General features: G+C 40.8%; 1 protein-coding gene across 6 annotated transcripts in view; it reads left to right on the forward strand.

Moving 5' to 3' along the window:
• Window positions 1–13,903, forward strand: part of rad18 (RAD18 E3 ubiquitin protein ligase) — a 66,842-nt gene extending 52,939 nt beyond the window's left edge. For 2 of the 6 annotated variants that reach the window (XM_066698091.1, XM_066698092.1), the window contains one exon: window positions 13,621–13,902. In XM_066698091.1, the coding sequence (XP_066554188.1) occupies window positions 13,621–13,723 (103 nt within the window). In that variant the 3' untranslated portion in view covers window positions 13,724–13,902. Of the gene's footprint in view, window positions 1–13,620 lie in introns of all 6 variants that reach the window. The other 4 variants (XR_010811602.1, XM_066698094.1, XM_066698093.1 and 1 more) reach the window with 4 other exon arrangements.
• Window positions 13,904–14,851: the final 948 nt, after the last annotated feature.

Genomic DNA, 14,851 nt, shown 5'->3' on the forward strand with positions numbered 1-14,851 from the left:
TTTTAATTAGCTTTTTAATTAATTGGATTTTAAAAGTAGGATGTCATAAATGTGTAAAATGTATGCAGGTTACATATAAACTATTTAGATAAGTTGAATACAAATCAGCAGTCAAGATCTAAGTATATACATAACGTTATGACCACTGTCAATAACACTGATAATCTCGTTATCATGGCACCTGTCAGTGGGTGGGAGATATTAGGCAGCAAGTGAACATTTTGTCCTCAAAGTTGATGTGTCAGAAGCAGGAAAAATGGGCAAGAATGGGTAAGAATCTGAGCCAAAGGCCCAAATTGTGATGGCTAGACAACTGGGTCAGAGCATCTCCAAAACTGCAGCTCTTGTGGGGTGTTCCCGGTCTGCAGTGGTCAGTACCTGCAGCGAAGGTACTGGGGAGCGAAGGCTGGCCCGTGTGGTCTGATCCAACAGACGAGCTACTGTAGCTCAAACTGCTGAAATAGTTAATGCTGGTTCTGATAGAAAGGTGTCAGAACACACAGTGCATCGCAGTTTGTTGCGTATGGGGCTGCGTAGCCGCAGACCAGTCAGGGTGTCCATGCTGACCCCTGTCCACTGCCGAAAGCATCAACAATGGGCACGTGAGCATCAGAACTGGACCACGGAGCAATGGAGGAAGGGGGCCTGGTCTGATGAATCACGAGTTCAAGGTGTTGACTTGGCCTCCAAATTCCCCAGATCTCAATCCAATCAAGCATCTGTGGGATGTGCTGGACAAACATGTCCGATCCATGGAGGCCCCACCGCGCAACTTACAGGACTTAAAGGATCTGCTGCTAACGTCTTGGTGCCAGATACTACATCGCACCTTCAGAGGTCTAGTGGAGTCCATGCCACGACGGGTCAGGGCTGTTTTGGTGGCAAAGGGGGGACCTACACAATATTAGGCAGGTGGTCATAATGTTATGGCTGATCGGTGTAGGCTACAGCTACTGAATTAGAATGCTAGACTTTTGCAGCTTTGCTTTTGAGAGTTTATTAATGCATGATGACAGCTTTTGGACTGACTGAAATGCTGAATGAAATATGTTGTCCTTCAGGGGTTTGAGGGCTGAATTGTTGAAAATTCAAAACCAGAAGGTTGTACATTCTGTTGACCTCTGAAAGTTTATTTCAAAGCGCAGGCAATTTATCATTGTGTATGCCTCAAACTCAAGAGCCACCTATCACTCATCACTCATGAAGCGATAAAGCAACTCTTAAAGAAATGGTAATTGTACCGTGGAATATACATACAGTGGCTCTCAAAAGTATTCACACTCCTTGGACTTTTCCACGTCATTGTGTGGATTAAACATTCCTGATTAAATCACACAATGATGTGGAAAAGTCCAAACGCTTTTCACCAATCAATTGCTGTTCACCATAGGTCCCCATGCAACTCCTGATTGATTTAATCAATCTACATTGCATTAATCAGGAGTTGCATGGGGACGTATGGTGAACAGCAATTGATTAGTGAAAAGCGTTTGAGGTCCGGTCTTTGACTGGGCCACTCCAGGACATTAACCTTTTTGTTTTTAAGCCACTCCAATGTGGCTTTGGCTGTATGTTTAGGGTCATTGTCCTGCTTGAAGATTAATCTTCTCCCAAGTCCCAGGTCTCTTGCAGACTTCAGCAGGTTTTCTTCCAGGATTTCTCTGTACTTTGCTGCATCCATTTTGCCCTCTATCTTTACAAGGCTTCTAGGCCCTGATGCCCTGACCCAGATACTCAGTTTTTGAGGTCAGCCTGATCTAGGCAGATTCACAGTTGTGCCATATTCTTTCCATTTCTTAATAATTTACTTTATTGTGCTCCGCGGGATATTCAATGCCTTGGAAGTGTTCTTATATCCTACTCCTGATTGGTGCTTTTGAAGAACCTTATTACGGATTTGATGTGAATGTTCCTTCATCTTCATTATGTAGTTTTTGTTAGGAATTGTGCTAACCAACTGTGGAACCTCCCAGAGACGGGTATATTTGGTGATTACAGGGGGAGATTACTTATGCATTCAATTATTTTCTGTTTTGTATTTGTAATTAATTTAGAACAATTTGTAGATCATGTTTTTCACTTTGACGATTTGGACATTTTGTTTACTGATCAGTGGCTAAAACTCCTTATTAAATCCATTCTGATTTCATGTGATTTCATGTTGTAATGCAATGAAATGTGGAAAAGTCCAAGTGGGGTGAATACTTAGGAGAGCCTACAGTATACAGTGAGGGGAAAAAAGTATTAGATCCCCTGCTGATTTTGTGCATTTGCCCACTGACAAAGAAAAGTATTTTAACAGTGAGAGACAGAATAACACCAAAAAAATCTAGAAACGCATTTCAAAAAAGTTATAAATTCATTTGCATGTTAATGAGTGAAATAAGTATTTGACCCCTTCGACTTAGTACTTGGTGGCAAAACCCTTGTTGGCAATCACAGAGGTCAGACATTTCTTGTAGTTGGCCACCAGGTTTGCACACATCTCAGGAGGGAGATTGTCCCACTCCTCTTTGCAAATCCTCTCCAAGTCATTAAGGGTTCGAGGCTGACGTTTGGCAACTCGAACCTTCAGCTCCCTCCACAGATTTTCTATGGGATTAAGGTCTGGAGACTGGCTAGGCCACTCCAGGACCTTAATGTGCTTCTTCTTGAGCCACTCCTTTGTTGCCTTGGCTGTGTGTTTTGGGTCATTGTCATGCTGGAATACCCATCCACGACCCATTTTCAATGCCCTGGCTGAGGGAAGGAGGTTCTCACCCAAGATTTGACGGAACATGGCCCCGTCCATCGTCCCTTTGATGCGGTGCAGTTGTCCTGTCTCCTTAGCAGAAAAACACCCTCAAAGCATAATGTTTCCACCTCCATGTTTGACGTTGGGGATGGTGTTCTTGGGGTCATTCCTTCTCCTCCAAACACGGCGTGTTGAGTTGATGCCAAAGAGCTTGATTTTGGTCTCATCTGACCACAACACTTTCACCCAGTTCTCCTCTGAATCATTCAGATGTTCATTGGCAAACTTCAGACAGGCCTGTACGTGTGCTTTCTTGAGCAGGGGGACCTTGCGGGCGCTGCAGGATTTCAGTCCTTCACGGCGTAGTGTGTTACCAATTTTTTTCTTGGTGACTATGGTCCCAGCTGCCTTGAGATCATTAACAAGATCCTCCCATGTAGTTCTGGGCTGATTCCTCACCGTTCTCATGATCATTGAAACTCAACGAGGTGAGATCTTGCATGGAGCCCCAGACCGAGGGAGACTGACAGTTATTTTGTGTTTCTTCCATTTGTGAATAATCACACCAACTGTTGTCACCTTCTCACCAAGCTGCTTGGCGATGGTCTTGTAGCCCATTCCAGCCATGTGTAGGTCTACAGTCTTGTCCCTGACATCCTTGGACAGCTCTTTGGTCTTGGCCATGGTGGAGAGTTTGGAATCTGATTTGATTGATTGCTTCTGTGGACAGGTGTCTTTTATACAGGTAATGAGCTGAGATTAGGAGCACTCCCTTTAAGAGAGTGCTCCTAATCTCAGGTCATTACCTGTATAAAAGACACCTGGGAGCCAGAAATCTTTCTGATTGATAGGGGATCAAATACTTATTTCCCTCATTAACATGCAAATCAATGTATAACTTTTTTGAAATGCGTTTTTCTGGATTTTTTTGTTGTTATTCTGTCTCTCACTTAAAATACACCTACCATTAAAATTATAGACTGATCATTTCTTTGTCAGTGGGCAAACGTACAAAATCAGCAGGGGATCAAATACTTTTTTCCCTCACTGTACTTGATGGAACCTGGGAGTGACTAGTTTATCACAAACAATCATAAGATATTGATGTGTAAGGTATTATAGTCTGTAAATTGTTTGCATGCAAGTGTTTTAGATTTCAGTAAATGCAGATTTATCTCCGGCTATGAGCTGCTGATTGCTGTTGGCCATCCAACTACTAGAAAACACGTATACCCCATAAACACTTAAGCCTAAATCTTGTTTGTGTGTTTTTTCAGGTTTCCTTTAACTAGTACCATATGTGAAATTCTCTCATTTTGTGGAATTATTCCTCAGGCTCTGTTCTCTGAAATTTATCTCTGAAATATATTTCTCTTATTTATGAAGAGAAAATGTTCCTTCCCTTGCTTCAGGTTTTTGTAGTTCTTTTTAGTAAATATGCCTTTTGCAGCTCATACTATACAAAATAGATGTATTGTAATACGTGAATGTTTCAGTTGATCAAACAAAGGCTGTGATTGGCTTCTTTGTGAATATACCATACTTGTGGTTTACTTTACTCATCCTGTGTTTTTCTTTACAGAATCTCCACTTTAGATTTATTTTTTTCACGTTGACAACGTTTTTGGTGTCAATACATTCTATTTAGCTATATTTATCAGATAGTTCAATGTTGTTAAATTGTCATTTGAATATCTATTTAATAATAAATCGAGCCATGCAATCTAAAGAGCTACAGGTTATCCTTGTTAAATGGATGGAGCTATTGAATATGCATCATTGTTTGATATTACTTTTAAATTCAATGTGCTTTTTTAAAGATTTCTCTTTCGCAGATTTTTTTTTATTTTTTTATTTTTAGCATAGTCCAACACGTCATTTTAATCTTTTGATTTTCAACTTCTGTTTTTTTTTTTCTTTAATAAGAAAAAAAGCAAAGTATCCATAGCAGTCACCTGTGATAAGTTGTAACCTTGGGATGGTGATGCTATAGATAATAGACTGAATTTAAGCAAAATATTATTGCAGCTCTAGTAAACATTCTGATGTTGTGTTTTCTTGCATTTCCGCTTGTATAGCCTGCTCCCTGCGGTGCTTTATACATTTGTAGGCCTCTTGCATTGTCCCTCTGCATCTATGGTCTCTGAATTGTTTCACAGGGTGAGATGTTGTTAATGGTGGTCTGAATCTTTCAGGGAATTGCTTTGGGACACTATTTGTTTAGAGTTAGCAGCTTCTGTATTCCTTTGTTTCTCCAGCCTGTTTTGATCTGTTAAAAGTACATCTACACAAAGTAGTTAAAATTCCAACAGTGCTTCCACAGTCCCAAAAACATCACTGTAGGGGGCTGCAAGTGAATACCAAGATGGTAATATAATACATCTTCAGGTCAGCCACAAACACTGTTAATACATCTCTAATAAAGAACTGTAAAGTATACATAACATGACATGGAATCTGAAAGTACTGATTCATATAGTTAAATATTGTAATGTTGATGTTATCTTTCGAGTTAGAAGCACTGCCCAAGGTGGAGGGTTTTTCAGCATGCGCTCTGGAACGTATCGAAGACATTTGTCTATGAAAGCTGCCATTGGCCCTTTTGCCCGTCACTCAAACAGGACCCTTCCGCTTCCTGTTTGTATAAAAGGTGACGTCTGCACAAAGACTTCCTCTTTTTGCCCTTTGCCTTGGTTCGTGAAGACTGGTGAGAGCTTCTGTGTTTGTGAATAAAAAACAAATTGCGTTTTTCGGCTGGCTGGTTGTACAAATGGTACCATCCACTCACCGATTCGCTACAGTTGTGTGTTGTTCTATTTTAATTTTATTTAAATGAGCCATGCTGTTTTGTTCCATCTGCACCTTGGTTCATCTCGGCTTTCACATGACTACCAGTCGTTCAATATTATTATTATTATTATTATTATTATTATTATTATAATTATTCAGGCTAGTTCGCTTTGTTGGTTTTTTCCTCCACAGCGAGAGCACAAGCAGTGGCAGTAAAAGTCTCAGTCTGTCGTTAGAGACCTCGCCAGCGACAGGAGCTCCTCTGCCGGCATGCGCCCAGACTACAACCCACAACTGCGGTTGCAGGAGGTCTTGCTCTACCAGTTTACTGGATTGAGCTCTGCTGTGCCCACTCATCCATGTCGTGGTTCTTGTGTGTTAAGCCCCGGTTTGGCTGGTGGTTTTTCTACCGTGAGCCCTCCGGATTCTGAACAGCATGGCGCCTAGTGTCCCCGGTACCCCCCCAGCACACGTGGTGCAACTAGGCTTGTACGGCCTGTGCGGCGCTTGCATTGTGCAGTGCTTTGTTCAGCGCACTTTGGCGGTGCTTGGTGTTACACCTCGGTACCTCCCGTGTTGTTGCCACAAAAGAAAAAGCACAAATTGGTAGAAGTGTTCCCTGATTTTTCGACCCAGTGCAGTAACGTGTGTGTAGTACCCCTCCCCCACTATGTTGTGTTGCGTGGCCAGTAGAGACACACTTACAGCGGCAAGTCCCACTAGGTGCTCCACTGTTGAAAGAGCACCTCGGCTGCTGGTGTGCCTTTGGTACCTGCGCTGACTGGAGCACTCACTTCGCGCTCACGTCGCAGTGTGTGCGTATGCATGTGCACGAGCGCGAAACTGACGGGATGGAGAGACCCTGTTCCCATTCCCCCTCTCCACAGGTGAGGATCTAGTCCCTGCGCCCAGCGGCTGCTGAGCCTTCTAGTGGCTGCGTCCCAAACACTCCCCATTGACCTCCTTCATCTAAGGCCTCTGCAGTGGTGGTTCGGGTCCCATAGGCTGCATCCTCACCCCGACAGAGCACGTCGAGTGATAGTCACTCAAGTATGCTGGAAGGTGCTCCGTTGGTGGCTGAGCCCTTCAAATGTAACCCTCAGTGTGCCCTTGGAACCAATATGCCACCGAATGGTTTTGACAACAGACGCCTCCAAAGACAGGGAGTCCAGGGCAGTTGGACGGCGCCTGTCAGGGCCCTCCATATCAACGCCCTGGAATTACGAGCTGTGCTCCTCAGTCTCCGTCACTTCATGCTGTCCCTTCGGGGCAGTCATGTGTTAGTGTGGACAGACAACACAGCGGTGGTTGCCTACATCAACAGGCAGGGAGGTCTCGCACACACTATATCGGCTAGTGCGTCGTCTGCTTCTATGGATGCAGCCTCAGGTGCGCTCCATCAGAACAGCCCACCTCCCGGGCATCTCCAACATACCCCAGTGTCATAATGGCGCCTCCACCCGCTGGTGATTCAGCAGCTTTGGAGCCGCTACGGCAGGGCATAGGTGGATCTCCTCGCTCAGCGGAGTCCACACATTGTCCTCAATGGTTCTCCATTTGGGATCAGTCAGGGACCCTGGGGACGGACGCGCTAACCCACACGTGGCCGCGTTGTCTCCTCTATGCATTCCCACCATTCCCTCTTCACCCAGTGGTTCTGGAGAATATCAGGCAGTAACGAGTGACAGTTCTTCTGGTAGCCCCTCGCTGGCCCCGCAGACTGTGGTTTGCGGCCCTGGTCTCCCTCTTGGTCGAAGAGCCTTTTTGCGGGAGATGGTTCCAGAGTTACGCTTCGGCCCAATCCTGCATCCCTCCCGAAAGTGCTGTCTGTATAGCCTCCCTGTAGAGCGTGCTGAGAAAAAGCAACGCAGAACCGTTTTCCCTTCCTACCGGACTGTGACTTGTATATAGTTAATTCTGTAGGTGGGAGTGCATGTTTTTTTTACACCTGTACCACACCATTGTTCCTTTGTCAGCAGGCCTGTGGCCCCGCCCTAGCTATACTAGCTGTGCTGAGGGCCGCTGCTGCTGTATTCTACGGGAGGCTTTGAGATTACTCTTGTGCCCCGCTGTGTATATAGTTAATTTATTGACATCAGTAGAGCATCTGTTGCCACTAGCTGCTGGTTGGCATTGTGTAACTTGCTCGTGTGTCCTGCGTGTGGTGCGTGATCTGGCTCCTACACCCCACAGAGTATATAGTTAATTGGAATAGACAGTTGAGCTTGTCCGCTCCTTATTAAGTTGAGCATGGACAACTGCTCCTGTTAGCGAGGGCACGTGTGCCTCGCTATGTATATAGTTCCTTTGCCAGCAGCCTGTGGCCCCACCCAAGCTATGCTAGATGTGCTGGAGGCCACTGTTGCTGTGTCCAGCGGAAGACACTTGAGTTGGTTCTTGTTGCCCTGCTGTGTATATAGTTCCATTATTTAATTGAATTATCCAGCAGTAGCTATCCAGTATGGTTTAGCACAGGGTGCTTATATGGTATGGTCTTGGTATTGGCCCCACTCCTAGTAGGTACCCCTCTGGGCAGGCTCTCTTACCAACTCGCTGCCTCCTCCCTTGCAACGGTTTGGTTATACTGTAACCCCTCCCCCTTGGGCAGTGCTTCTAACTCGAAAGATAACGATAGGTTGCGTATGCAGGCGTGGTTATCTGAGGAAAGAAACACTGCCCAAGGGTTGCAAGGTTGTGTGGGAGTTCTAGCTCCCAGCAAAAATAAGTCTTTGTACAGACGTCAGCTTTTATACAGACAGGAAGCGGAAGGGTCCTGTTTGAGTGACGGGCACAAGGGCCAATGGGAGCTTTGATAGACAAATGTCTTCAATACATTCCAGCTCATGTGCTGAAAACCCCTCCCCCTTGGGCAGTGCTTATTTTCTCAGATAACCAAGGTTGCATACGCAACCTATCGTTTTAAATGTAAATTCTCCAGCTAGTCTTTAGACAGGGTATTGGTATCAGAAATGTGCTTGAAAATGTGCAGATCATTGTTTGATTGTTTTTATCCAAAGTAGGTTGTAAAGTAGGTTTTTTTCTTTTTCTCAAAGTGCACCATGCATTATTACAGTTTTTAATTTAGTTTTGCATTTACTATAATTTCTGTGCATCATGTAACTGATGGCACTTTGTGTCTGATTTAAAGTTTCACATCACATAAATACCATCAAAGGCTTGAAAGAAAGGTAGTATTTCTTCACATGTATCTTCATTTACATAACTTTTTTGTTTGTAATGCAGTGCAAAGTATATTTTGTTGAATGACTTCAAATGAAACGCTAAACACTATAGCAGGGGTGGCTAACCCTGGTCCTGGAGAGCCGCACGGTGCGCAGGTTTTTGTTTTGTCCAGATCATGAACTGCTTAATTGAAACAATTATGGGTTAATTGTTAATTAGGCAAAATGTCCCTGTGTTCAAGATATCCATTGATTTGGTAATTTAGAGAGACCTAGAAAAGCTGCAGGATTGTGGCTCTCCAGGATCACGGTTGATCTACAATTGGTCTAGTCATCAACTGGAATAATGCCTATAAATGTTTTCATGTTTTAGATACTTTTCAAATTATTTTCCTTTATTATGCATCTAGTCATTTGTAGGGTATGCATGCCCTGGTATTATTATTTATTATTAAACCAATAAACTTTGGAAAGGCTTTTAGTTCTTTCAATCTCTCATAACATTTGAAATTCAAGCAGGATGTGTGATACATTGCTTGTAAAATCGTTGTGACACCTTTCTGACTAGTGAAACAAAAGAAGGTTATAGTACACATCCGGGGAGCAAGACATAATCAGGATGCTGAACACTGTGCAAACAGAATAAAAAGTGAATGATTTGTTAAGGACACAATTAATCAGCTTTTTATTTTATTCTTCAAAAAAATATTAAACAAGCTTTAATGAAAAATAAGGCCATAATGAATATCAACCATGCATTTATCATTATTGATAATTCTAATATTTGCCTAGTCTAATCTGAACAATGAAATGGACAACAAAATAAAACTGAAACAAACAAACCCTAAATCACTGGGGATTTACAGGTGTCAAGCTTGTGTAGTGTGGAGGCTGTTCAATTATCCCAAGATTTATGCGGTCAACGGTGGGAACAGTGCTTTTGTAATCTCCCTATTCCTTGTGTGATTTCCAGCCCCTGTCCCAGTTTCCTAAAAAGCAGGGCTGTTACAGAAGAACATGATCCATCTCTGTGAGGTTGCCTTTACTTTCCTTCCTAAGTGGGTTATGATCATTAAATATTTGCTAATGGATTAAAGATGACATTAGGCTATGTACTACATTAAGCAGAACATTTTTTTGGCTGCGTGATTATTCTGCCAAGTATCAAGTAAGGCAAAATTAACCTGTGGTAGCAGTCTCCTTTTCCCATGTCTAGGGACTACTTATTGTGCCTATACAGGTAACTCCTGATTAAAATAAAACCGGAGAAGGTATTTGGCAAGATTAAAATTCAGAAATTGTCTGGCTTTAGAGTTAATTACATTTTTTCGTATCTTTGCAAAAAATGCAGCCATGCAGAGACGAGGTGGAAAAATGTATATAATCATATCAATTCACACATGGCAATAAGTGAAACTTCATGGCCATCCTAGTACTTAACATTTGGACTGTAATTCTGTTCTTAAATCTCAGAAATAAATTTGGTTATATTTAATCAAAGAGCTATAAACCAAATTAACCAAAAAACTGCCGTTATATAACATATAGGCTAAAGTTGGATCTAAAAATGCAGAACTTGTATGCATTATTTTTCTCCAGCATTTGCTCTTTTTGTTGCTATTAAGCATCAGTGTTTTAGCTTGATCTCCGTTCTAGCCACGGTCAAGCAGAATATTCTTCCATAAAGCTATCCATCTGAGTGAAAGGGGTCATAGTTATCATGTTTGATCATAGAGCTCCTGACGTTCTATTTTGCAGTTTCTTAGTAGCCAGACACTTACTTTTGTTAACCGTTTACCCATACAATTGTTTGTTTATATTCCTACCTGATTAATCCTCATTTTGCTCTTATAAAACATTACCAAATTTGCCTGGGTTAATCTGTAACAAACTTTTTTTGTTTGCAGTACTCCAGATAGTATCCATCTTAATGTGTAGTTGGTACCATTAAGACAGGTTGATTTAAGTACCATTTTAAGTATGATGTGTATTAGAAAGTATATTCATCTGCAACGTGCTGTCACCCAGCTATGAAATAAACTAGACTGTTTTGGTGAATTTGATGTTGAAGACCTTTGAAAGTAGATCTGGCAGATCTTACAAATTAAACTGATTACTGTTGGTCATAATTTATGTCCCAGTGCAATTAAAGGAACGTAAACAAAAATGCCAGTTCTTTGGGATCCGGAAAGAAAGATAAGTTGGAAACTACATTTTTGGGGGCCACCCCATAATAAGTGGAAAAGCAGTTATCATATTTTGAAATGTTTCTTATCTAAAGTTAATTATTGTATACATTTGTTTAACCAAAAACTTTTGTAAATCTAATTTGTTTTTCAGGTGGATGGAGTGTTTTACGCTGATGAAAAATGAATAGCTAATCAAAAAAGCAATATTTTTAATCTCTTGGGGAAAAAAAAAAAAACCACTTTCCATTATTGTTATTCACAGTGCTTGGGTTTTTTTCCAGTATAATTATTGTTGACCAATTATAATTCTACAAAGATTCTTGTACTTTTCTTTATATGTAATGACCACATTGCTTTTGCTCTTTTTCTGTCTGGACTATACATTTGTCTAAACTATCAATATATTACTTGTAGTGGTTCCTGAGGAATTTCTAGTTTGCTCTAAAAATGCAGTAAGCTTTTCTGTCTTTGAGTGATGGCTGCATTTGACAAGTAAACCAAGGTAGGGGCAGTTATCATGAAAGGGCACATTCCATTATAATCAATGTGCTGTAAAATGGGATGACATAATCCATTAGTACATGACATCATTTCTCTAATTGCACAGTTTTGATCTAACTGAAAAAAGACCAATGCAAATTGGATATGAAAATGTACTTCTGGGTAAATACATTATTTTAACTCTGATTCCAGTGTCATCTGCCATTTCATTTGGAATCTGGGGTTACATTTCAGAAGGTTTGTTTTCCCAGAAGTTGTGATACAGAGCTGTTGGTTTGAAATGAGAGCTTTTTCCTCATAGTAGTGGCACATTTTCTGACCCTGCTAATGTCTGCACTTCCAATGAGGTTACTGTACTTATTCAGTAAGCCTTAACTAGAAACTCGAACATTGAGGTGAAAATTACTTTGAAATCTACTGAGATTAACCTTTTTGCCTTTTGGTTTTAAGGAAACGCAGGATAGTTATTAAGTGATGAATTCCAGACTCTGTGCAAAAGTACACGAATGTTCCAATGCAGCGTTGAGAATTTGGTCTTTAAATAATATTATGAATAGCAGTTGCATATGCCAGCAAGAGCTATTTAAACAACTCATTTGGTACCATCATGTAGTGAATCTGCACTAGAATGGTTTAGCATGGCATAAAATGTGGTGTTATACACATATGTAGTATGGTCAAGTAAATAATCAATACAATTGTCACATTTGCTAAATAAATGCAAATTAATATGTAATACATAATCTCAGTATGACATGTATAAAATAATATGCTGTTTTCAGTAATGTATATCAAACAAGGATAGCTTCTGAAGTCTTTTCTCTCTCAATTGAAACGGGGTTCGGCCCATGACTAAGGCAATGGGGACAGAAAGGAGTGTGGGAACCAGGGACAGGAAGAACCCCGTTGGAGATTGTTTTTGCAAAATGTGGACAATAGTATAGAGGCTTTATCCAGATCCAGCTGCATAAAACAAAATACTTAATATGTCTCCCAGGAATCTCAATCATTTTTCTTTACGAATGACAAGAGACCAACAGTTTGACCTATCCTGGAAGTAGGGTCTCTAAATCTTCAGGGCATATCTTGAAAGGAAATGATACTTATCAGATTCATAAAGATAAACAGTCAATACAGCATGACAAATGCACACCCTCAAGTGAAATGTGTAGCCATATACTACAAAGTAAATGAGCAAGTCACCCATAGCATTTAGTAGGCAAGAAAAACAGGGTAATTATTCTTTAAAGTATATATTACTTTATGATCTAGATCTAGGTTTTAGTAGTGTTTACTCTTTGGATTTTGTTTTGTATTCTAGCACAGCATGCTATGCCATTATCAAAATTACAAGTAATGTACATAATTGGCTGGTTTACTGGGTTGATTCATTGTGTTGAGGCTCGTCCTCAACTTTGTTTATATGTCTGGCTCCTGTTCAGTCACTTTGGACCTTTCTTTTTATGGAAATCTTGAAAGAGGTTGTATTTTATTGAAGGAAAGACAACAAAACCTTTTAGCTTGAATGCTTCAGTTTTTAAAAATAACTTCTCAAATGTGTATAAATAAATGTTTTACTCGTCCGCAATGCAGCATGGTTTTGTGATGGCTTTATTTATTTTGAATTTAATACAATTCTTTTACATGTGTTTCAAATAGTTCTTGTGTGTACAGAATTTTTTTTGTTAGTCTCATACAGCTGAGGTCAGGATTATATCTAAACTTTAATTCACTTGCCAATCAGCAGTTACATACCCACTATATTGCAGTGGGTTTTCATTGTGAATTGCAAAGAAAAAGCACTTGGTAATAGGCATGTAATTTGAAGTTGTAAGTGATGTCAAAGTTTTCATCTAATCTTGGCCCAAGTCTATTTCATGTACATTTTCTTAAACTAAAAGAATGGTAAATCTTAATAAATGATTAGTCTGCATTTTCTACATGGAATTAACCATTATTTAATATATAAACTTACTGTATCTCAGCATACCTAAACTTGGCAGTGTGTGTGTGTGCAATAGATCACATGCCGCTTATCACTCTTGATACACTCTAATTAAAATGAGAACCGACACCTCGTAGATGGTAGTTTTAAACAATGTTATTATAAGCTAAAATATAAATTTTGAATTGTGCGTTGACTGGAAGAAAGTGTAATCTTTCACATTCATACATTTTTGTTCCAGTTGCAGTCAAAACATTATCATTTTAAATTGTTTTTCAGTGAGACTGAAAAAACGCCAATCAGAAAACGGAAATCCTGCCATTCCAAAGACGAGAACTTTGTCCCAGATTCTGCAATGAGGAAACGATTTAAGAAGAGCTGAAGAGCGCTTGAAAGGAAGATGACGGAGGACTCCTGCATAGCTGGAAACCCATTCATGAATGCTGAATAGATTGTACTTTCACTTTTTTTTATTGTAAATAAGTAATCTGTATTGTAAAGTTTTTTTTTTTAATAACTTTTTCATTAAATAATTATATACCCAACAAATACTTTAATGTATTTAATGTATTTGAATATGGAATCACTTTCCAAAACTCCTTATAGAATCACATGACTAACAAAATCAATGAGACCAATTATGGTCATGGTCACTATGCTGTTCAAGCAATTCAAACTAATATTGCCATGGTTTTCTCAGGCTTTAACAGGATGGTCATTTGAATTGCTTTCCAGCAATCAAAAACTTCCTGTTACTCAGCTGATGTTCAGTGTCATGCATAGGCGCCTACTTCACGGGGGCTCAAGGGCTTCCATCAGCACCCACCTTCCCCCCCCCGCACTCTTACCGGAAAAAAAACAGCGTCAACAACCCCCCGCACTTACTGGAGAAAACACCGCCAGCCCCTCCACTCTTGCTATTTTTTAATCTGACAGTGGCCGTAGGGGTTCCGGCTTAGTAACTCAGCCCCCCCCCTCCCCGAATTTCAAACCTCGGCGCCTATGGTGTCATGCACAGTCAATAGATGCTGATTTATCCAGGCTAATCCAAACAATTAAAACAATCGTGACTTAAATCAAAATGAGCTGGATCTATTTTGTTTTGGTGCCGTTGTGCATCTTCCAGTCCTCGTGCCCTTGTTAGCTTTGCGTGACAATGCATTCCAAAATATACCACGATGTTTTAGCCAATGAACCTGGTACCCTCTGTCAGGAAGCTCTAGCTAGATTGTGAGCTGCACAATAACAATCCCAACGTAGGCATGGGTTTAAGGGGCCATGAGGAGAGGCAGGGAGCCCCCCCCTCCGAAGCTAAAGTTACACAATGAATCAAAAGCTCAAACCGCATAGTTAAGGGAGCAGAAAATCAGCATTGTTGATTGGCCATGACAATTTCCAGACCTGAATCTAACCTTGTCCTATGAGCTGAAAAAAGCAGTCTGCAAGCACAAATCCGGAGGGGCTCATATTTCTCTTATGAGTAGCTGAACCTTTTTAATCGCTTCTGGGA

The sequence above is a fragment of the Amia ocellicauda genome, chromosome 3 (genome assembly GCF_036373705.1).
Source record: "Amia ocellicauda isolate fAmiCal2 chromosome 3, fAmiCal2.hap1, whole genome shotgun sequence".
In the NCBI taxonomy this organism is placed as follows: Eukaryota; Metazoa; Chordata; class Actinopteri; order Amiiformes; family Amiidae; genus Amia; species Amia ocellicauda.